This window comes from Vigna angularis, chromosome 9 (assembly GCF_016808095.1).
Source record: "Vigna angularis cultivar LongXiaoDou No.4 chromosome 9, ASM1680809v1, whole genome shotgun sequence".
Taxonomy (NCBI): Eukaryota; Viridiplantae; Streptophyta; class Magnoliopsida; order Fabales; family Fabaceae; genus Vigna; species Vigna angularis.
The window spans coordinates 30,506,626-30,529,299 of NC_068978.1; the positions used below are offsets into that span (position 1 = coordinate 30,506,626).

The 22,674-nt window shown below is 33.3% G+C and overlaps 1 protein-coding gene across 2 annotated transcripts; it reads left to right on the plus strand.

Moving 5' to 3' along the window:
* The first annotated feature begins 3,941 nt into the window (after positions 1–3,941).
* Positions 3,942–22,390, plus strand: LOC108347728 (dol-P-Man:Man(7)GlcNAc(2)-PP-Dol alpha-1,6-mannosyltransferase). 2 transcript variants are annotated; one of them, XM_017587152.2, is made up of 19 exons: positions 3,943–4,126; positions 4,219–4,260; positions 4,353–4,398; positions 5,113–5,199; positions 5,775–5,830; positions 6,180–6,297; positions 7,152–7,210; positions 8,882–8,953; positions 9,372–9,435; positions 9,562–9,665; positions 10,984–11,055; positions 11,842–11,928; positions 12,021–12,088; positions 14,738–14,806; positions 14,878–14,960; positions 19,497–19,593; positions 21,058–21,123; positions 21,855–21,948; positions 22,041–22,390. In XM_017587152.2, exons 1-19 carry the CDS (start codon positions 3,998–4,000, stop codon positions 22,119–22,121), a joined length of 1,494 nt encoding a protein of 497 aa, XP_017442641.1. In that variant the 5' UTR covers positions 3,943–3,997; the 3' UTR covers positions 22,122–22,390. The 2 variants fall into 2 exon arrangements, with proteins under 2 accessions (XP_052724696.1, XP_017442641.1); XM_052868736.1 differs by lacking the exon at positions 5,113–5,199 and having other exon boundaries at positions 3,942–4,126.
* Positions 22,391–22,674: the final 284 nt, after the last annotated feature.

Here is a 22,674-nt window from a genome sequence, read left to right on the forward strand (position 1 = left end):
AAAATATGTTTTTCCTTTCTTACATCTCAACGAGACATTGAAATAACCAATTTGTCATCATCTTTTTCACTTTATCTTCTTTTTTTTACATTAGTCGTACACCTCTTCCTATGTTCTTCCTTGAATTTTATATTTAGACTCATTATTGTAACACTTTACCATTGTCAACAATTTCCTTTAACACCCATTGCCCCTCATGTTGGTTGAAGAGCTTCATCTTTGTAACTATTTGAATTTTTGTTTCTCTGTAAGTTTAGTCTGGATTGCTTATTTCAATAAGTTTTCAAATTGCACAATTTAACATGTATTTTTCAATGCATTTCAAATTGAACAATCTAGAATGCAATTATGGATTTGAGATAGGGATGACAAAGTGAGACAAGTCGACAAAGTAAGACAAGTCGCGTAGGCTGATTGCAAACTCGCACAAAAAAATGCTAGGTAGGCTAGGATTGTAGGCTTACCAACTCATATTACTTGTAGCTTGTGCATGCTTAGCACGAGTAGAGCTGTCAATTTGGTCCCCTTACATGGTTTAGCCCTAACCCACGTGGGTTGGGGTCAGAAAAATTCATAGGGTCAAAAAGCCCCTCGTAAAAAAAGTCCACGGGGCCAAAATATCTTCAAAAGCCCTGTGGGTTAGGGCCAACCCATGGGCCTTTTTTTTAGAAAAAATGTTCATTTTGAATACAAGAAAAAATATAATTAACTCTTAATTTGTTACAAAAATAGTTACTATAGAAAATAAATTGAAATTTTTATAGGAGGAGAGTTCTAGAATCAAGAAACAAAAGCAAAATGACAATATTTATTGAGTTAGATTCTCTAAGTATATAATTAAAGGATCATTTTATAAATTTTGAATTTAAATATTTTCGTTTTTTTAGGTTATAAATCAGAAATTAACTTTCTATCTAAAATTATCCAAATTGAAATTTAAGAGAAGATTTTCTCTAATTGAAGCTCTTAATTTAAAAAAAATAAGGCTTCTTTATTTTCTTAGAAAGTTATTGAAAAAGAAATTAAATATAAATGATTTTCTTTTTCATTTTATACTCAACAAATCATGCTCATAACATAAATAATAAGTAAAAAGAAAAAAGTCATAAACCTTGTGCAGGCTGCAGTTGTATTCGCCCATAGGATTCAATCTCGTCGTACTACTTACTCAAAATGTTTACATTTTAAATGTCATAAACATAAACATACATTTATGTTATGTGTTCTAATTGAAAGTTAAAAATAAATTATTTAATGTGTTAATCAAAGAATTGAAACACTATAACATTTGTCATTCTTTAGTATTTTAGGTCTATTTAAAATTTTTATTTTTTTAGAAATTTTTAAGAAATTAACTTTCTTTTTATAATATATCTTATGGTATTTTGAGAAAAGATTATCAAAGAGAAAAAAACAAAATAAAACATAAGTTTAATTTACACATAAAATATTAATACTATTTTTGATCCAAAAATTTTAGATAATAAATTTTTGAATTATTTTTAATTTTAAATAATTAAAAACAGATTGAGTGATATTTTAGAAGTTGAGGACTTTTTAAGAACTGTAAAAGCAATGCAAATATTAAATCAATTTAATATGTTATTATCTCTCTTTGGGGTTATTTTGATATTACTAATTATATATAATTTTTTAATAATTGATTTCTGCAATATAAGACATAATTGTATTAAAATTGACAACAAAATAAAACATTCTTATAATATTTTAGTAAAAAAAATTTGTAATACTATTTAGTTGTATAAAATTAAGTGTGTGGTTTACAATTGTTTTCAATTATTTAAAAAAGTGGTTATTTTTTAATATTAAATATACTATAATTAATTAGTTTTATTTAATAATTTGAAACAAGAAATCAATTACATGAATATAAAATTTAGTACTTTTAATAGTTACTATGAGAATATTAAAGTTTAGTTTTCAATAAATTTTTAGTGGGGCTAAACCCACCTTAACCCTGACCCTAACCTCCTTGAGAGGGGCTTTGGGGGCTGGGGCTTTTTTTTGGCTCCAATTTGAGAGGCTTTTTAAGAGGGGTTTTTTTTAAGAGTTGGTTAGGGCTAGCTCCGAGGTCATGGATCAAATTGATAGCTCTAAGCTGCATAAAAACAAGTTTTTCTTATACTTGTGTATGTTGGTTACTTTTCTTCCTTATGGACTTTTGGATATACGTTCTAAATTCTTGTATTAGTGAAAAAAAGGTCAATGTCATGTATATTTGAATGTGATAAAATATCAAGAATTCATCACATATATCAAATTTCAAAGTTGTTGAAAATGATGTACTATCAATTTACCATTCAACTATCCAAAGTCTTTGCTTAATTTTGTGAACATATTTCCCCATTCGTAGGACATTGAAAACTTTATCATATAATATATTTTTTAAAAATTGTAGGTAAGCTCGTAGGCCAAGACTTATGTAAGACAATTAAACTTACATTTTCAAAATAGAATAAACCAACCCGATTCACATTTTACAGGTCAAGTGCAGAACGAACCTAAACGAGTGAGTACTACCATACCAGAACCTTCCCATATGTATACAACACTCTAACCCAACACAATCAATACCTAATGAATTTAGTTAAATTTACAATTTTTAAACTTATGAAAGTGAAGGTTTAAATTATGTGGTGCATGAAGAAATTCTCCTTTCAAAACCCATAATTATTAGTACTAGGAATCTGACTTCCTGCAGCCCCACAATTTCTTCACTCACCCACTCCAATTTTCAAATTGACCATTTTCCTCTTTGTAAAAGTGACTTCCAGAATACAAGTTTCAAAATCGTTTTGCAGAAAGCTTTTCGAAATCTTCATAACAAGGTCTCCTAAACAAAATTTCCGAAACAGAATGTTCAAAATGCTTGAAATACATTTTGGAATACACCTTTTGGAATGAGATTTTCAGAATGAACTTTCTAGAATGGACATTGTTTCAGATGGGATGTGGAGACCAAGATTCGAACCAAACAACTCAGGACTGCTTCTTCTCTGTACTGCTCTCGCTGTGCTATTTCTTTCCGTCTTCTCTGTTTCTCTGAGTAAAGATGGGCTGACTACCTGCAAAGGCACTCCGACGCTCAAATTAGAATGAGACTTTTCTTAATCATATTAAGAGCAATATTTCTTCTTAGGGGAAAAATGTACCTTTTTTCCTCATGTGTTTCGTATATTTAAAACAGTAAAATAAACTGTTACCTGAAAATCTGGGCAGTTATTGAGTTGGACTATGTAGAAGTTGTAACTGCTAGGTTGTGTATTGACACTGAGTCAATTACTTCCGTGATTCACGGCGTTTGGTTAGCTAAACTGCGTAACCGCTTATCTGTAACTGCTGAACCGTATGCTACGATATCGTGCGCTGTATGTCGATCGTCCTATGTGTCGACATGATAGACGACTTGTCGTATGCACGTCACATGTCGCGACATTACTGTTTGAGTGTCGAGTACCAAGTGATCGATGACAATGTGCGATCATACGATACTACGACATCTGTCGTCAGGTCGCCCGGGTTATCAGTCGACCGTTTTGGTTTAACTGTCGTCAGGTCGCCCGGGTTACCGGTCGACCGTCGGAAGATCAGGTATCCTATATTACAGGCATAATGCTTTTCACAATGAATTTTTCAGAACACCCTTCCAGAACACAGAATACATTTTGGAAAGAACTTTATGGAACGCCGCATTTTCTTTCATCTTCTCTGCAGCGTTTCTAACTCTGCAACTGCAGTGCAGTGGCGGTGACAGCGATAGCGGCAACAACATTGACGGTGGTGATGTTGTGCAGTAACATGTTGAGTCGGTGAGTCTTTTCCTATTATAGGTGCAATTAGTAATTATGGGGGTGCAGTCAGAAATAGCTTAGTTGTAGGAGCAGAGAGCATATTTCTTATGAAAGGCCCACAAGCCCATTTCGTGTTCTTCTAGTCTCTGGTATAGAGAGTTCACTCTGCAACAAACCGAACAACAATGGCTTCCAATTCGAAATCGGAGACTTTTCTACAGCGATATGGTTACGATTTGCTGTTGGCATCAATAGCTGCTTTATACGTTCTCACCGTTCCTTACACAAAGGTCGAAGAGAGTTTCAATGTTCAGGTCTCTCTCTTCTTCTTCCTCAATTTGTTTGCTTATTTTGTTTATTGTTTGATTATTTTTATTTATTTATTACTTATCTGTGTTTCTTTAAGGCAATGCACGATATTCTCTATCACCGGACTAACCTAGACAATGTGAGTTTATTTTGTGTTGTTAACTTCGTAGGCTTTGTTAATTAGTATATTATTGGACTCAATTGATACTTTTTTATCCTTTCTGATAATAGTATGATCATCTGGAATTCCCTGGGGTGGTTCCTCGCACTTTCCTTGGTAATTTTTTTCCATTTTCTTGCAATTCCTTTCAAAATATGTGTATTGTTTACTTGTTCATAAAGATTTTCACATTTAAGCACTGTTTGTACAAATTTTTTTACAAACATTTGTAAGAGAGAAAAAAATGAAATGAGTATTGAACTTCTTCACAGGCTAAGTTTAGCTCATGTCCATGTTAAAAATAAAAATTTAGAGAAACTATTTCAGAGAACTTCTATAAATTAGCTTACATTTCACGTAAACTAATTTTAACTTATGGAAACACTTTTTTAATTTTTTATTTTTTTATACAAATTTTCTTGCACATAAGTTAGTTTTAGTTAATGGAGAATCTTGTCGAAACAGACACTTAACACTAGCCAGTTATTTGTGGTTTATTATGGAAGATAATAATATTCTTATGTATAATTAAACAAATGAGAATTAAGGACTTGTTTATACAGTTGCATTGGCTGTGTGCCTAATGTGAATGGTTCCATTTAATAATCTGAGACTGTGAATGGCATTTGCTATGAGTTGTGAACGCCATTGAAGTTTGTTTAGTTTTAGCTGTGGAAATTTAGCAGTTCCGATGTTCAGTTGGATTGTTTAAATGTTTTTGCAGTGGCCATGCCTTGTGAGTACAAACTGGTTTCTACTAGTGTAGATGTCTTTTTATTATAATATTATATGTTATCTGATATTGATGTTGTTATTGTTATTTTGTTTTAGGTGCTTTGCTTGTGTCAATCATTGCAGCTCCTTTTGTGTTGACTGCAAGTTTGATGCATTTGCCAAAGTTTTATGCTCTTGTCATTGGTATCCTTCTTTCATACATGACAATCACTGCATTATGATTTTTGTTCATCATACTTTTCCTCATTTTGATGAATGCTGTTTATCTTTTTCCTTTTCTCTGAATTTTGCCCTCCTTTTGGTTTAAATCGAAATAGACCTGTACTGATGATAAAGCATGGTGGGTTTCCTACTGGGAAGTGCATTAAGTGTCTTTACGAAGAAGCAATTAGTTATTAGTTTTCTGTTTGGATGCCTGGAAATTGAGTGGATGAGAAAACAAACACACTACAAGAATTTGAAGTATAAAACACTATCTTTAGATGGAAAATAGAAGCTGAAAACTAGTTCTGATAAAATTCTCGTTTCAGAGCATAATTGTGTAGTCAATGAGCATTTATTACATACAATTGTGTGTGTTATATGTGCATAATTGAGTTGACATATCAAATAAATTAATTTGGAATTTATTGGCGAGTCTATTATCATTGGTAATCTCAAAATGCTCAAATTTCTCAGAAAGCCTTCAATTGTCATTCTCACACTCTGTTTATTGAGTGGTGGGAAGTACATTAATGTATCTTATTGTTGATGTCTAGTTCGAATGGCTCTAGGGTGCATCATACTATACACACTAAGATTCTTCCGACGTCAGGTATGTACCTTTGGCTCTTTTCTATCGACCTCTTATCATGATCAATAAATAAGAGTCCAGAAAGGTTAATTTATTTAGTCATTTACTTATTATCTAGTGTTTATTCAACTTTCTGATATATATGTAATTGAAGTTCCAGTTTCATGACTTCTTCTATCATGCACCATTGTATAATTGGTGCACGGATGTACTAAAGTGTTTTAACTATTGATCAAGTAAAAACATAATTCAACAGTAGAGATAATTTAGCTCAGTTTCTGGTATGTAATATTTACAAAATAAAATTATGAAATGTGTTTCCAAAACTTCACTAGTACTTCAATATTCTAATAATAATCTTGCCATGCAGATAAGGAATAAATTTGGGCATCAAGTAGAAGCCTTCTTTGTAATATTAACTGCTATTCAGTTTCATTTTCTGTTCTATTGTACCCGTCCACTTCCTAACATTCTTGCACTGGGCCTAGGTAACTACTTAGCCTGCCTTGCTTCTTTATATTCCTGATAGTGTTTCTCTTGTTTTTAATGATGAAAGGCAGTGTGAAACTAGATAACATCAGGAGGCAGACCCATAATGCTGGATTTAAATATGGGGACCTTATTGCCTTGGTCGCTATCTAATTTTAGAAAAGGGTATAATGGTTCTACAGAGAATTTGCCTGTTTCAATCAAATAAAAAATTATATATACAATATAGAATGGAATAAAGTTGAAGTACGCAACATTGTTACAATTCTAGTTGAAAGCATAGAGAGGATAGATTCTGAGCTGAGAAAGAGAGAATTATAAACTGTAAATTCTGATAAATTTCGCCCAGGGATTATCCAGCTGCTGACTCTGAAGTTGGTTACATGATAGTGACTAATGTAACTGAATCATAATAAAAAGTAATGCTTACTTAGTACAAACAGAAAGATAGCAAAACCAAGGACTAGCAGAGTGATAATACAGGAGTACCCTTTGATTAATCTTTGACATCACGTTGATATACCCTAACAGGTACAAATAACCCTAATAAGAAAAAAATTAAAAAAATTATTTTTTTCAAATATGCAAAATATGGATGCTTATTTTAAAAAAAATAGATTGATTTTTCAATAATTTAATAAGAAATTTTTATAACACGACAGGGAAGTAAATTAGAAGGACAGTGAGAAAATTCTATAAATTATTAAAGACAACTTTTGCATTAATTCAGTGCATTCTTTATTTTGTATCCTATTCTAATTTTCTGTCTTACATATAGAATTTTTATGAAGGATTTTTCTTGCTTGCTAGTTAATGTCATGGTGCTTGACTTTCTCTAGATTTACTTTTGCAGTGAATTTGGCATATGGATACTGGTTTGAAGGACGTGTTTATGCAGCTCTAAACTCTCTGGTATGTATACTGTTGTTTGTATAAGGTTCATCTCAATTTTTTCTTTTGAATATTATGAGCTCCTCTGTATTATTTTTTCCAGTTTTTATCATATACATCTTTTGCCATGCTAGATGCCAGAATCATTTTCTTGAACCACTGTAAAATTGCTATTTGTAAAGAGAAAATTTCCACTTCTCTTGTTATCAAGTTTGTAAAAAGAGTTGTATTTATTTATTTATTTATTTTATTAGATGGGACCAATTACATTGATGTTATTTCTTTATTTTTCAGAGATCTTTACCTAATATTGATTCTGAACCTATTATGTTATTATGAGGGGATTTCTTATTTCTCGTTTGTATGTGTATGTGAATGTGTTGCTCATGTAATAACACATGGGAAAAGAAACACGACATGTGTTGCTCATGTTGTGGCAACCGTGTCGGGCACGCTTCTGTTGTGAATCTGTGTCCATGTCCACTTTCAAAGCGGGAAGCGTGGCTCAAAGGCCGTGTTGGAGCTTCATAACATATATGTCATATGTGCTCAACTTGCTAAGAATGTGACTTATCCTTGCTTGTTACAACATATAAGATGCATTTGGTAATTTTCTATAAATTTAAGCTATTTCAGATATTACTTTAACCATACGAGCTTCCAGGTGGCTAAAGTCATTGCCCTGTAATCTGCTTTTGCATTTGATCTTACTACAACATTTTGTTTCTTTCTTTTCCAAGATATTAAATTTTGTCATTTTTTGATCAAAAGAAACAAGTTCAGTATCCTTGATTATTTTTTTTTATGGATCTCTTTCTTATAATTTGATAGAAGAGTTTTTGGAATTAATTTCTTCAGCATATAAATATATGCAAATTCTTAGCCCAAACTTTTTACAGTAAAGGGAAACTAGAAAGAAAGGAGTGAAGGAACAATTAAGGTGAGAATGAGATGTTCTTGGTCCATTTTGACCAGAGTAGAGGGAAGCATACTCTTTATCAACAATTTTATAATATTTTTATGGGTGGTAAAAGTGGATGCACATGGGAATTACATTTTTCTAAAAATATGCAAGGGAACAAATATCTTGTGAGAATATATTTATGTATGCTATTCTTGCCCCTAATCAACTTTGTGAGAAAAAAAAATCGTGTTCCTGAAGAGGGGGGTTGTTAGAGTAGTATAAGTTCCGGTGAAAAGACAGTAGCACGGTGGCAGTGGTGAGGGGTAAGTGATAATGGATGATCTATGATGTCTCTATACATTCCATTTCAACAATGAAACAAAACCCACGTCCCTCCTTCACTCTAAATGCATATTTAGCCGAAACATGAGAATTATCAGTGATTATAACCTTCCACAAAGTTTATATAAATTCTGGAAACATTCTTTGATTCAAGTGATCAAGCTTTTATAATATGTTAAATAGCTCATTTACTATTTACGTTATTTATGTTACTATTATTTAGGACCATTTTTGTTTCCACTTTTATAATATATTTTTTCACATTTGTACTAGTTTAATATATCATCTTTTCTTGTATGCATTCACGCACAGTGAGACAGGAGGGAGTGTAATCCTTTTACCATTGATTTTTGATGCCTAGAATCCTTTTAATTCTTAATATCACTTTATGCTTGATATACTTTGCCTTGTCTAAAAATAATCTCTTTGCACTTTCGGATTATCAGATCTTTGCTACAACTGTATTCAGATGTGACATGCTGTTACTTCTTTGTTCCATTGGGATGCAACTTCTTTTGGTATGTTGGCTTTTCCTTTTTTCTCTTTAAATGCTTGAGCTACTGATATAGATCTTGTCAAGTTTCCATTGTGCTTAACCTCCATGTAAGAGATATGATTCAATTTTTTAATTTGTTTGGTTTGAAGGATATCCAATGAGTTATGATGCTTCATGTTACTTATACAGTTGTTTTTCTGTCAAACTTTCTTCTATATATTTAAAAAAAGAAGAAGGACCAAGTCTGGCTATGTTCATTATTTTTGAGAACAGTGTTTATTATATTTGGCATTTGAAGTTAATTGTTCTGTTTGATGAATTTTCTATCCTCTTTTTCTGACCTTGCTATTTTGGTTGAGTTATTATAAAATTGAAAATCTCAGTTTGACAATTCCAATCTCATGGTTTGTGCCTAATAAAATTCGTCTCTTGAAGGGAAGACAAAAAAAATTTCAGTATGGGGTGCTCTGAAACACTGCACTGGGATGGGCCTCTTCTGCATAGGTTGGTGACATACATTTTTTTTTTTATTTTAAATTTAACCTGTAACTTAAATAAAAATAAAATTATGAATGCTGGGATGCTGTGCTGTTAAAATTTGATTCTAACATTATGGTCTTCTGAATACAGGTCTAACCATATTAGTTGATTCAGTTATGTGGAAACGATTATTGTGGCCTGAATTTGAAGTCTTTTGGTTTAACTCTGTACTAAACAAAAGCTCTGAATGGGGAGTATCCTTCACCAAGTTTATTGAATATGGGAAATATATGTTATACATATTTCATGACCAGGGTATTTTCAATTTTCTTCTGCTTCTGTTTGGTTTGAAAAACCATTTTTGTTTTCAGGAATAATAACAAAAAGGTCACCTTGTTTTCGCTTTCTTTTCTTTTTGGAAAGATTTGTTTCTATAGGAAAAATGAGAACAAAAGCCCATTTTCACTATTTCTTGCATAAAAGATTTTTACCAAGCAGACCTTTTTTTTTTCTACCTTTTATATGGCTGAATGATGAGGATAAGTCATAGTTTAGTAAGGAGTTAAGAGGGGGGATCTTTTGTCACCTTTGTCGTTTACTTTAGAGGTTGATGTTATGAATCGAGTTCTTTCAAATGCTGTCTGCAGATAGGAATATCATTGAGGATATTCGAGTTGGCTTGCAGTTTATAGTCTTGTTCTTAAGTTTGCTGATGATACTGTTCTCTCTTTAGAGGTATTGATAGTTTTATGAATGATAATTTTAAGCCATATTTGATTTTTAGGTTAATTCGTCCTAGTGGTTTGACTTGTTTAAATGTGGATGGCTATATTCTTCAATTGTCTCTGGATGTTGTCAAATTTTACCCTACCATTCACATATTTGGGAGTTCTATTGGGTGGTAATGATTTAATACTTCTTTCGGAAATCCTGGGATTACTAAGATCTTTGTTTTGAAGTGAATACCTGAAAGCAATCTGTATGACCCAATAAGGATTTTTGAAACAGATTTGTACTTCCTTTGTCTCATACCGCGTGTCTCTTTGGGTATTTTACTTTGTTTCAAAACATTTGTCACTTCAGGAAATCATGAAAGCAATATTTACTTCCTTTTTTCATCAATAATGTCATTTATGGGTATCTCACTTAAATACTTGAATGAATTCACAAATACATTCTTACTCATCAGATAAAATTAGGTTTATGAACGATTGAATGAATTCACAAATACATTCTTACTCATCAGATAAAATTAGGTTTATGAACGAAAGGTTTTTTTTATCAGATAATTTTTGTATTTAATAATTTTCTTAAGGAATGTGCATTTCCTTAAAATACAAGTAATATGAGATGGAGGAATTTGGTGTATAGGGATTAGGGTTTGGATGTTTGGATGTTCAGTGGCTAATGCTTTTGATCATCACTGATCATTGTGAATTTTCTCTGTTTTGCCTTGGGACAACGCATAATGAGTTCATCATCACATAAAATCTGCATGTTGTTTGTTGCCTTTGATAACACTGTCCCATTTGTAGTTCATAAATTATTACGTTCCTTGACAATTATTGTTAGACAAATGCTTTCCATTGGTACTTCACTTCAGCTCTTCCTCGTTCACTACTTGCTGCATATCCACTTTCACTGGTAAGTTTTGGATTGTCCAATATCCTCTAATGATTGAATTGTTACTTATGTAGATTTTAAGCTTGAAATAATGGTTTCTTCTACTTTCATTGTTATGTTAAGGAAAATGCTTTTAATTATTTTTCAATTAGCTTGTTGATGCAGAATGGAACAATATTGATTATTGTTATGTTTAGTTTTTAATGTTATTCTCATAAATGCTAATTTTTTCTTTTATTTGAGAGATTTCTATTTTAGGGATTTTATCTCCAAGTTACATGTTCTTAACTAAGTATTGTCTTTTTAAAATTTCCTATTTAATTTAGTTAGATTAGGATTTAACATTTTAGGAAATTAATATTTCATTAGTATTTAGCTAGGATTTTATATTTAATTTAGATTTTAGTTATCTTTGGGTTATAATATCTTCTGAGTTTCTTATGTTACTTGGAACAACATTGAGATTTTATTTTCTTTAGTTTAGAGAATATTTGGAACCCAATCAGAGGTAGCCTTAAAAGAGTGCTTTAGGTGTGTAAAAAAGGATGACTAGAACTGTATGATTGCTACACACATTCAATCTTTATTTATAATCATAGGAAAATAAGAATACATGAAGAAAATCTGATAAATATCCTAATTACAAGTTTCCTATTTACAGATATCAGTCGCCCTTCAGAAAAGACCACTTTTTCTACCTTCCTCGAAATGAAACCATAAAAAGAAAAAAAATTGGGAAAAGAAAAAGAAGAAAGCCTCTCTTACATCCTAATTTTATGTTTCTTGACATGCTGTTCTTGTTTGCAGTTTGGCCTTTTTTTAGACAGAAGGGTACGATCTTTCACTTTTCCAGTTCTTGCCTTCATTTTGCTTTATTCTAAGCTTCCTCACAAGGTACTATAATTGTAATTTGAAATCTGATGCTTAATTTGTGTCTGTCTTCAACCCGATGCATGTATTCAATATTATTCTGACTGATATTGCAGGAGCTTCGTTTTATCATTAGTTCAGTTCCAATATTTAATGTCTCCGCTTCAATTGCTTCTAATAGAATGTAAGTTCTCTTTGTGAGCACTATACATGTCTTTAAAATTTAATTGGGTTCTATTTTTTATTTTCTAATCTTATTGCAGTGAATAACTAGCAATTGCTAGAATATATTGGAGCAAGTTATTTCAATTTACAAAGAATCTTCCTCAGTCCTCTAAATATATTGGTTCTTTGGGACTAGGCTTGGTATATTGCTCTATGTAGCATGAATTCAGACACTACATGGACAGAGAGATAGGATATGCACACCCACACATACATATAATATGAAGATGACAAAAGACTTATATATTGATACTATGAATTGTTGGTCACTACTTAAAAATACAACTCCTAAATTTGGTTCCTGAAGTGGCAAAGTGTTCAAAAAGGAAAGAGACTCACAAAAGAAAGCCTAGATCAAAGAACAAACATTCCTGAATTGAATATTGATTCCAAGCAAAACACTAACACACAAGCACATTAATTCTGAGTCACATAATGCTAAAACCCTAACACAAAAATGAAAGAAAAAAGAAACATAACAAGCAAACTTCTTGTGTCGTGAAGCTATCTTTCTCTATAGGATCACTAACTAGCTCCTCCAAAGGCACGACGATGTCTAGATTCCTAAACCCACTGAAGAAGCCCCCGAGTAACTGAGCCTCAAGCACTAAGCATTGTTGCTCTTCCTCTCGTTGAGGTCCAAAAGTTCTAAAATTGAAATCGAGTAACTGAGTGAAGCTTTAGTGGAATCGAAAATCTTTTGGTAATCATGAAATTGAAAGGAGAAACGTGGAGCCCAAAGCTTGGTCTGAGTGGCAAAAGCATTGTCTCCATGGATCTTCTGAAGCACCATACCCATTAGAGAGCTTCTTGACGGGAGTTGTGATTGTAGCTCTAAACTCCATGACAATGAGAAAGTTCTTCTCCTTATTCTTCTTGCTTACATTTCTTCTCTTGGCAAAACAACTTCAAGAAGACTAAGAGACACATAGTAGAAGCACAAAATAATCATGAGAAAAAGAGTTAAAGAGTATTTTCCTACTGAATGAGGGGTCGTGTCTGCACTAGAGGTTGGGTTGTGTCATAATCGACGTTGTCATTGACCAGACTAAGCCTGAAACTGTTTCCATACTGCTTTTGTGCCATGTCTAATTTGTTTCTAAAATGGGGAAAGTGTATGTTATGAGACGTGTTTGTGCTTCACAGATAGTCCTTCAACAATACAATATCGATAGTGTTTGAATAATACAATATAGATGTTTATTCATTTTTGTTAGCCACCAAGTGAATGTAACAAGACAAGTAACATCATTGAATGATCCAAAAGAATTTGACATTTTGATGGCACTTATAACATTAGGTGGGTTGAGGTCATTTATGTGTGAAATTTCATTTTGCATATAGGTAATTTAGTTTCAAATTCAACATGAGTCTGATAATTATAGAAGTCAGAATCATATCTTTAAATGTTCTGACAACCAGACACCATTACATTGGAAATATGCTCGAGATATTTTAGAAGAAAGAGTGACGTTAAATAGTCAACCAGTAGACACACCAATGAATCCAAATGTCAAACTAGTACTAGACTAGGGAGAACCTTATATCCTATGATACACAGAGGGTTAGTTGGTAAGCTAAATTATCTCAATGTGACTTGTCATGGTTGCCTTTGCAATGAGTGAAGCAAGTCGTTTTATTTTCTTAATTCTCTTTGTCAAGATGTAGTTGTTTGTATCCTATGATATAATAAGAATGCCCTTAGAAATTTCCTTATTTATGAAGATAAGAGGAGGAATATTCAAATTGTTGGGTATTTTGAAGCTAATTGAGGAAGCTCACTTAGTGATAGACACTCTACTTCAAGATATTGTGTTCTTGTTTGTTGGAGGTAATTTAATATCTTGGAAAAGAAAGAAAGAAAATGTTGTAGTAAGATCAAATGCAAAAGCAGATTACAGGGCAATGACTTTAGCCACCTAGAAGCTCGTATGGTTAAAGTAATATCTGAAATAGCTTAAATTTATAGAAAATTACCAAATGCATCTTATATGTTGTAACAAGCAAGGATAAGTCACATTCTTAGCAAGTTGAGCACATATGACATATATGTTATGAAGCTCCAACACGGCCTTTGAGCCACGCTTCCCGCTTTGAAAGTGGACATGGACACAGATTCACAACAGAAGCGTGCCCGACACGGTTGCCACAACATAATAATGTAACATTATTATGATCATTGTCGTCTAGCCATTTTTGTAGAGAAAAAAAGTTAACTAGATACAAAACTTGATTTCTGAAACCGAAGGAGAATAGGAAAGAAAATTAAGAATGCAGCACAGGTGGTCAATTTTTCTACGCAAGAGACAAACTGTTGAAGCTACTGCAGTTTGTGAGTTGAGTGCCAAAAGTTTGTGTTCAATATATTTGTAAATCACATGGATTTTCTTATCTGTTTAGCTTGTTGATGAGATTGATTGAAGAATGAAAGGAGTTGTAAACAGAATGAGAAATGCAGGGTAGATTTGAAGCGTGATGATTGAGCTGAACTGTATTTACATTCTATAAACAGAGATGAAAGTTTCAGATGTTTCACTCTTTCAATAGTTGTACCTGTTTTTCTGGTTTCTTACCCTTTTCAGTTGCTAATCTTCTACAAATGTTTCAGTTACAACAATAGGAAAAAGATGATTTGGAACTTGCTTTTCCTCACTTTATTGGCATTACTTTTAGTGAGGTTGGTTCACTAGTCATTTGTTTCATTGGTAGTGGGTATATAATTTTTTGTACTCATTGTCTATCTTGCAGTCTTGCAGGCACCATCACAAGTTTCATGGCATCATACTGGAACTATCCTAGTGGGCATGCCTTAAAAGAATTGCATGGAATTGGTGAGTACACGAGTCTTGAAATAACCATTCCTTGGCTGTGAAGTACTTTGCTGGAATTTTCCTAGAGAAAAACTGCTCCTTGTTTGACCCTTGATTTGGTAATATAGAATTGTATTTATTTTGAATGAACTGTGTGTCTAATGCATACCACATAGTAGGTATTTATATCATAATACAGAATCAATTATAATAAATACACCTAATAATTAGGAATCAATCATTCTAATTTTCTAGATTATGTTATGCCTAATTCCCTAGAAATATGTAGCTGTTGTGTAAAAGATTGTAGTTGTAGTTTTTGTTTTTCACAATTAACAATGGCAAGCTTTGTTAAAAGTTGTTAATATTGTTGGATGGTAGGATTCTCATTGGATTCACTTGAAAGAATTAATATGAAAGAAAGAAGATTTTAATCAATTGATACATTTGAAACAATACAGCAACTTCTATATATAGAGAACTCAAACCCTAAAGTAATAATTACATGAGATCTCTAGAACCTTCTAACAACTTCTAACAAATCCTAACAACTTCTAACAAATCTTAACAACTTCTAGTAATACATTTAATATCCTATTGTTGGAAGTCCCACATCGACTAGAGACAAGACTAATTTAGAATATATAAGTGGGTGCAAACCTCACTTTGTGAGATTGAGTTAGGCTTAAAGTTCACTTCTTAACATGGTATCAGAGCCAGGTTAGAGTCTATCTTAGCGATATTTGTTGTATGCTGGACATATTGTTCTATCCACTATCTAGCCGTTATCGGATCACCCATTAATGTCTAGTCTTATGTTCGAGATGTATATACCTCAGTGTGAGGGGTGTGTGTTGGAAGTCCCATATCGACTAAAGATAAAACCAATTTAGAGTATATAAGTGGGTGCAAACCTCATTTTACAAGCTAATTTTGTAGGCTTGAGTTGAGTTTAAAGTCCACTTCTTAACACCTACCAACAACTTTTAGTATTGCATTTAATATCCAACTTGCATGTGAATGGATATCTATCATTCCGAGCTTGAAATCGCTCAGTGGGAAGACCTTTTGTAAATAGATATGCTAATTGAAGTCTAGATGGGACATAGGAAGTAGTTCTAAGGTCACTATCTAGTTTCTCTTTAATAAAGTGTCGATCTATCCCTATGTGTGTGGTCCTATCATGATGAACTGTGGACAATGCTAATAGCTGACTTGTTATCACAATAAAGGATCATTGGTACTTCACAAATTACTTTAAGATCATTTAGAATAATTCTCATCCATATCAATTCACATACCCCTTGTGTCATAGCACGAGATTCAACCTTTGCACTAGACCTTGCAACAACATTTTGTTTCTTACTTCTCCAAGTCACTAAATTTCAACCCAAAAACATGCAATATCCTTAGGTGGACTTCCTATCTGTGACAAAACTTGCATAATCTATATCAGTATACACTTCCATTTTTAATTTTTCATCTCTCTTAAACAATAATTCCCTTCCTGGACTTGTCTTCAAATATTGGAGGATTTTGTTTATAGCTTGTAAAGTCTCTCCCTTGGGTCATGCATGAACTGACTAACAACACTCACAACATAGGCTATGTTTGGTTTGGTGTGAGTTAAGCAAATGAGCTTCCCAACAAGTCTTTGATATTGGCCTTTATTCATAGTAGAACTACCTTCATCACTCCCAATTTTCTGGTTTTATTCTATAGGAACTCCAATGGTCTTGCAATGAATCATAGGTGATTCTTTTAGAAGATCAATAACATACTTTCTTTGGGAGATAAAGATGCCTTTCTTCGAGTAAGCAACTTCTATCGCAAGGAAGTACTTCAATTTTCCTAGATCCTTCCTTTTAAATTGGGCAGCAAGCTTTTCTTTCAAGACTTGTTTCTCATGTTCATCATCTCCTATAACAATCGTATCACCAACATACACCAAGAGTAGTGTAAGTTTACCTTTTGGGGAATTTTTGATGAACAGCGTGTGGACACCTTCACTTTGTTGATACCCATGGAGATCGTAACTTGAATCTACCAAACCAAACACGAGGTGACTGCTTGAGTCCATACAAAGCTTTCTTCTACCTACATACTTTATTCCCTTCTTTAATAAGCCTATAACCTGGGGGATTTTTCATATACACTTCTTCCTCTAATTTTCCATGCAAGAATGCAATTTTCACATCAAATTGTTGCAATTCCCAACCAAAATAAGTTACCAATGAGAGAATGATTCTAATTGTATTCATCTTTGCCACTAGAGCAAATGTCTCCTCATAATTTACACCATAAGTTTGAGTAAATCCTTTAGCAACTAACCTTGCTTTGTAATGTTCTAATGTGCCATTAGACTTATACTTTACATTATAAACCCATTTGCATCCTACTGCCTTTTTATCTAGTGGTCTGTTAATAATTTGTCACGTTTGGTTCTTTTCTAAGGCACCCATCTCTTCATTCATGGCTTGAACCCAATTCTCATCCTTCAATGCTTCTTAAACTAAAGTAGGGACTCTAATTGCATCAATGGCAAAGAGGAAACTCTGGTACTGCACAAATAGGTTTTTAGTTGTCGCAATTTGAGAAATAGGATACTTGGTACAAGACCTAGTTCCTTTCCTCAAAGCAATGGGCAAGTCATCAAGGTCAGGTTGTTAGGTTCCTTTATTCAGGGAACCTAAACAATAGCTTCTCTGCTCACTCACACACTCCACAATGGAAGATATAAAGTATGTATAAGTATTTTATTCAATCTATAGTGTAAAGAAAGAAGAAAATACAAGTAAATGTTCCCCAAGGAAGCCTCCCTTCCTCCACTGGCCAAGAGGTCCAGTCTAAACCCTAAACAAATTCTCTGATAAATCCTTTCCCCTTATTCTGTAATTATTTATACTCTCTCTCTCTGCTAACAACTAACCAACTTTCTCGCCCCCGACTTTCCTCCTAACATAAATTCTCCACCGTTCGGTATTAGCAACTTAATATCGTTCGGTTCTTCACTCCCTCCTCTCCTGCATCGTCTGTTCGGTGTTAACCGCATTACCGTTCGGATATTCCTTCCACATTACTGTTCGGTCCTCCTCTATCATTCTCGTTCGGCCCTCCTCTAACATTACCGTTCGGTCCTCCTTTGTCAATAACATTACCGTTCGGCCATTCTCTTTTATTCCTCCTCTCATATACCTTTATCTTCCTAACACAGGTTCACAATTAATATTCAAGGAATTTTCAAAAGGTTCAACAATGGCATAAGAAGGAGCACTTACCCTCGAGTCAAATGATTGGTGTTGTTCTTGGAACAAGTTAGGTTGCTTTTGTCTCTTATGATATTTTATACGGAAGAAATTATCTGGACAACTAATTTTTGGAGTCTGGAACAGAGTTAGCCTTGTTAAGAGCAACTTCAGAGATATCCATATAAGATGTGCCATGAGTACCAAGAGGAGTACGAGATGGTTCTTGTATGAAAGGCATAAAAGATGAATCAAAAGATTTAGCTTCAAAGGAACTCTCCCTCTGAAGTTGACGACGTTCATAAAAAGATTTAGTTTCATCAAAAGTGACATCCATGGAGGTAAAAAACTTTCGACTGGGAGGATGATAGCAACAATATTCCTTTTTATTAAATGCATAGCCAACAAATATACATTTAATAGCTCTAGCATCTAACTTTCCACGAAATTGACTATGAATATGGACAAACACAACACATCCAAATACTCGACTATGAAGACTAGCGAGAAAAGGAACAAATGGAAAGAAGGAAGACATGAACTCAATAGGACTCGGACCATCTAGGACTTGAAAGAGTAATCGATTAATAAGACCGGCCACAATGATGACAGCCTCTCCCCAATAAGATTTAGGGACATTTATTTGGAAAAGAAGTGCCCATGTCACCTCAAGAAGATGCATATTTTTTCTTTCAGCAATACCATTTTGTTGGAGCGTATGCACACAAGTAAATTCATAAACAACATCATTTTCGAAAAGAAATTTAGACATGTCATGATTTACATATTCCCTCCCAATGTTTTTATTGACTTCCCAATTTGTGGTTTTATCACATGGAAGAATTTGACAAATAAGTAAAACTTCAGATTTTTATTTCATGTGGAAAATCCATGTAACACAAGTACAATCATCAATAAACGTGACAAACCATTTAGCATATTGTCCCATATAAGTTAATGCTCTATCCTGACGAGGTGTGTTAGAAACTAATTTTTTCTACATTCAATGTATCATGTGAGCATATTTTTCTGGTGTTTGGTTGATGTAACACTGATTTGTTTTGATATGTAGAATTGTTTTTCTTGCTCATAACTCCTTTCATCTTAATTAGAAGTCAAACGAACAGTCGTTGAGATTTAAAATAACCCAATCCAGAAAATCCCTTCATTTAAATTATAAAGAAAGGAAATTTCAACAAAAGATGAAAAATTGAATGTTATATGGATGATAGTGTAACAAGCTTCTTGTTTTTGTCTTTGTCATACTGCTTTGGTCATTACTTATGTGTGTTGATTTTTTTAATTGTTGCAGGTTTTCATCATGACACAAATGAACAGTGGGTGCACATTGATACATTTTCAGCCATGAATGGGATATCTCGCTTTTGTGAAAGTGATTTGCCATGGAGGTATATCTTGTTTCTTTTCTTTGCACTGTACTAATAATGCATCTAGTTAATTGCATGGATCCTATTAAAGATATTATGTAATAAGAAATATTGCATAGTGTTAATTTTATTTAGGGATTACGTTTTATATTTTTTTTGTTTCCTTTGATTGTGTCGTTCTATTCCTTTTAAATAGAAAATCATGTTTGTGCTCATAACACACAATTGCTGTAAATCTTTCTATATGTAGCACGTGGGAGTTGGTTCCCTTACCTCCCATGAAGACTGTTGGTTGTAATTAGGTGTATACTTTGAAGGTTGGACTAGATGGCAATATTGATTAGCACAAAGCTTGCTTTGTGGCTTAGCCATATATAGATCTTTGTAAACAACATCATTCCCCTGTTGCCAAACAGCTTTTGTGCATCTATTTCTTGAAATGGTAGTCATCTAAGGATGCCTTCTTACACGGAGAGTTTCTAGAAGATGTTTACATGTAACAACCTCTGTGTTTCATGAGCTCTGGTGAATCTCACCTTGTATGCTACCTTTGTCACCCTCTGTATGAATTGAAAGAGTCTCCCCTTACCTGGTTTGATCGCTTTAGCTCTACCTTAGTTCATTTTGGTATGAGTCGTTGTAAGATTAATTACTCTGTTTTTCCAAACATTCTTTGCCTGATTGTGAATGTTGATGACAACATCATCATTGATGACAACATCATCATTGATGACGACGTTGTCATTTCCTTGAGAAAATATGCACTGGACATCTTCACTAAGACTAGTAGTATGCTTGATTGTCATCCAAGTGATACTGATGCGGACCCCAATATCAAGCTGCTTCTAGATCTTGAAACTGTAATCCAGTATGTGAAATGTAATTTCCTGTTGCGGAGGCATGTAATGGATGGAGGCCTTGATAACGTTGCTGAAGTATGTAGGCATTTAGTTGACTGCAGGTTTTTTCTGAGCATAGTGAGAATGATTACTGAATGTGTTTCTCATTGCACTAATGAAAACGCAATGAACCTTGATCTATTTTTCCTGATCCTCACCATTTCAAGTTTATTAGTTAGCACTTTATCTATAGTTGAAATGAGCCGTCATTATTGTTCTAGGGTTTACATTTTTAAACATTTAATTGTGAGTGCCTTCTATACTATTTGTTGCTGTAAGAAGTCCAATTCTGGATTTGAATGTTAAGAGGGGGACTCCTCCTAACATTCATTAACTCATGATGATTATGCAGATTGTTGTTTGTATATGGTGTTGACATGATCTATGATGCTCACATGGAAAATCATCGATATACTAGACATACATATGATTAAATATGAATGAAATACCTAGTCATGGGGGAAGATTTAAGTGTTAATAATATCATTATAGCTTTGTTGATTGCTTGCAATTTGGGATGACCAAACTGTTTTGCTTACCAACTATTTTTGAACTCGAAGTTGCTTATCTTGAATTCTTGCTGCAGGTACTCTAAAGAAGAACAAATTAGTTTGGAAGAATTTCAACCCAGAAATTTTACTTTCCTTATAAAGTGAGTTATATATTAACAGATTGATATATTACTTCAGTACATTACTTGACAGACATAAATTGTATGGCACATGCTATGCTTATGATGAGAGATCCTACAAAGTGTTGCAAAAGATAGTAGTGTCAAGTGAGCAAGTTTGTCAAATAAAATTGATGAACTTGATACATTAGATCCCCAAGAAGAGTATGTGTTGTGAAGGACTTCAGCATATGTTATGTTCATAATGGTCATTGCCATGAACTAACTATCCTTGAAGCTTTTGTTATAATTTGAAGACATGTGAATAGTTGTATATTGCATCTAGATTACACCTCGTGTATCATGTCTTCTGGCTTGAGACATAGATAGTTCGCAATCCCAGCAACATTGTGCTGAAATTTATTTTTTTTATTACAAGAACGTTTCAGCATGGATTGAAATCTGTAACACTTGGTCATGGAAATATTGATACCATGTTATGGACCTACTATCCCAAAGCTTAAGCTATTTAAGTGAAGATGCATGAATGATTTTATATTACATCTTTAAGAGACATAATATTTAACACTAGGCACTTGGATGAATAAATTTTATTGATGACTTCGGTCATATTTAACATTAGGCACTTGGAGGAATGAAATTAACATTTCATTTGGAAATCTTGAACTAGAAGTTTATATACGTTTTCAGTGCATTGGCTGATTGCAAGAATTTTTCCAGTTGATATGACCTCCTTGTTGATCTTTTAACAGTGAACATCCTGTGATCAATGGATTCAAGTGCCTATTTACTGAAGATGGGTTCTCAAGAGTCCGCTTGAAATCTGGCTTTCCACCAATTTCACTGGTTGGTAGTTGCTATTAGTATTCGCAGCCAGCTCAAACAATGAATGCTTTGTTCATTCCTGAATTATTGATCCTAGTTTTCTCCCTTTGCAGGTAAAAGAGCCTAAAGTTTATGTCCATGGAAGTTTAGGAAATCAGAATATTGTCAGCCAAAATTTTTCTGGCTGCTCATAATTTGTCTGGTAGTATAGTCTGTTTGAGCTTGACAGGTTTGAAGGGTGTGGTATCCTTTTTGACCTTTTTTCTCTTAGTTACCTACGAGGAAGAGTGGGGAGCAAGTTTGACTAAAGTTGGTATTGTGACCCGTTCTAACAGTTGTGTGTTTTCAGCACTAATGATAATGTACATACGGGTATAATATTTTTCTTGTAGCATTTCAAACATTGATTCGTCTGAGGTAGCTATATCTGATTTTTCAATTACAGTAGATCATACTGGTTCAATAGTCTGATATGGAATTACTTGAAAACTTTTTTGGCTTAAGTTAATGCAGTTAAATATTATTTAAGGAAGTATAATTTGGATTGGAGTCTAGTAGCTCCTTTTCCAATTAGAAAGCATTATGCATTTTGGTTATTGCTAAAGCAAATAACAAGCCCTTTGCATGTACATATAGATCCTATGGTGTTCTAAGCTACTTTTATCTTTCAAGATACTGAGATCCTTTCAAGGGGTTGATCTCTTCTAACAGATTATTTTTGTAAAGTATTTCAATAGAGAATTATTG

Coding starts and splice junctions, on each gene's coding strand:
- LOC108347728 (XM_017587152.2), top strand. CDS start 3,998: ATGGCTTCCAATTCGAAATCGGAGACTTTTCTACAGCGATATGGTTAC. Junction 4,399..5,112: donor GGTTCCTCGCACTTTCCTTG/GTAATTTTTTTC, acceptor ATTTTGTTTTAG/GTGCTTTGCTTGTGTCAATC. Junction 5,200..5,774: donor GTTTTATGCTCTTGTCATTG/GTATCCTTCTTT, acceptor GTTGATGTCTAG/TTCGAATGGCTCTAGGGTGC.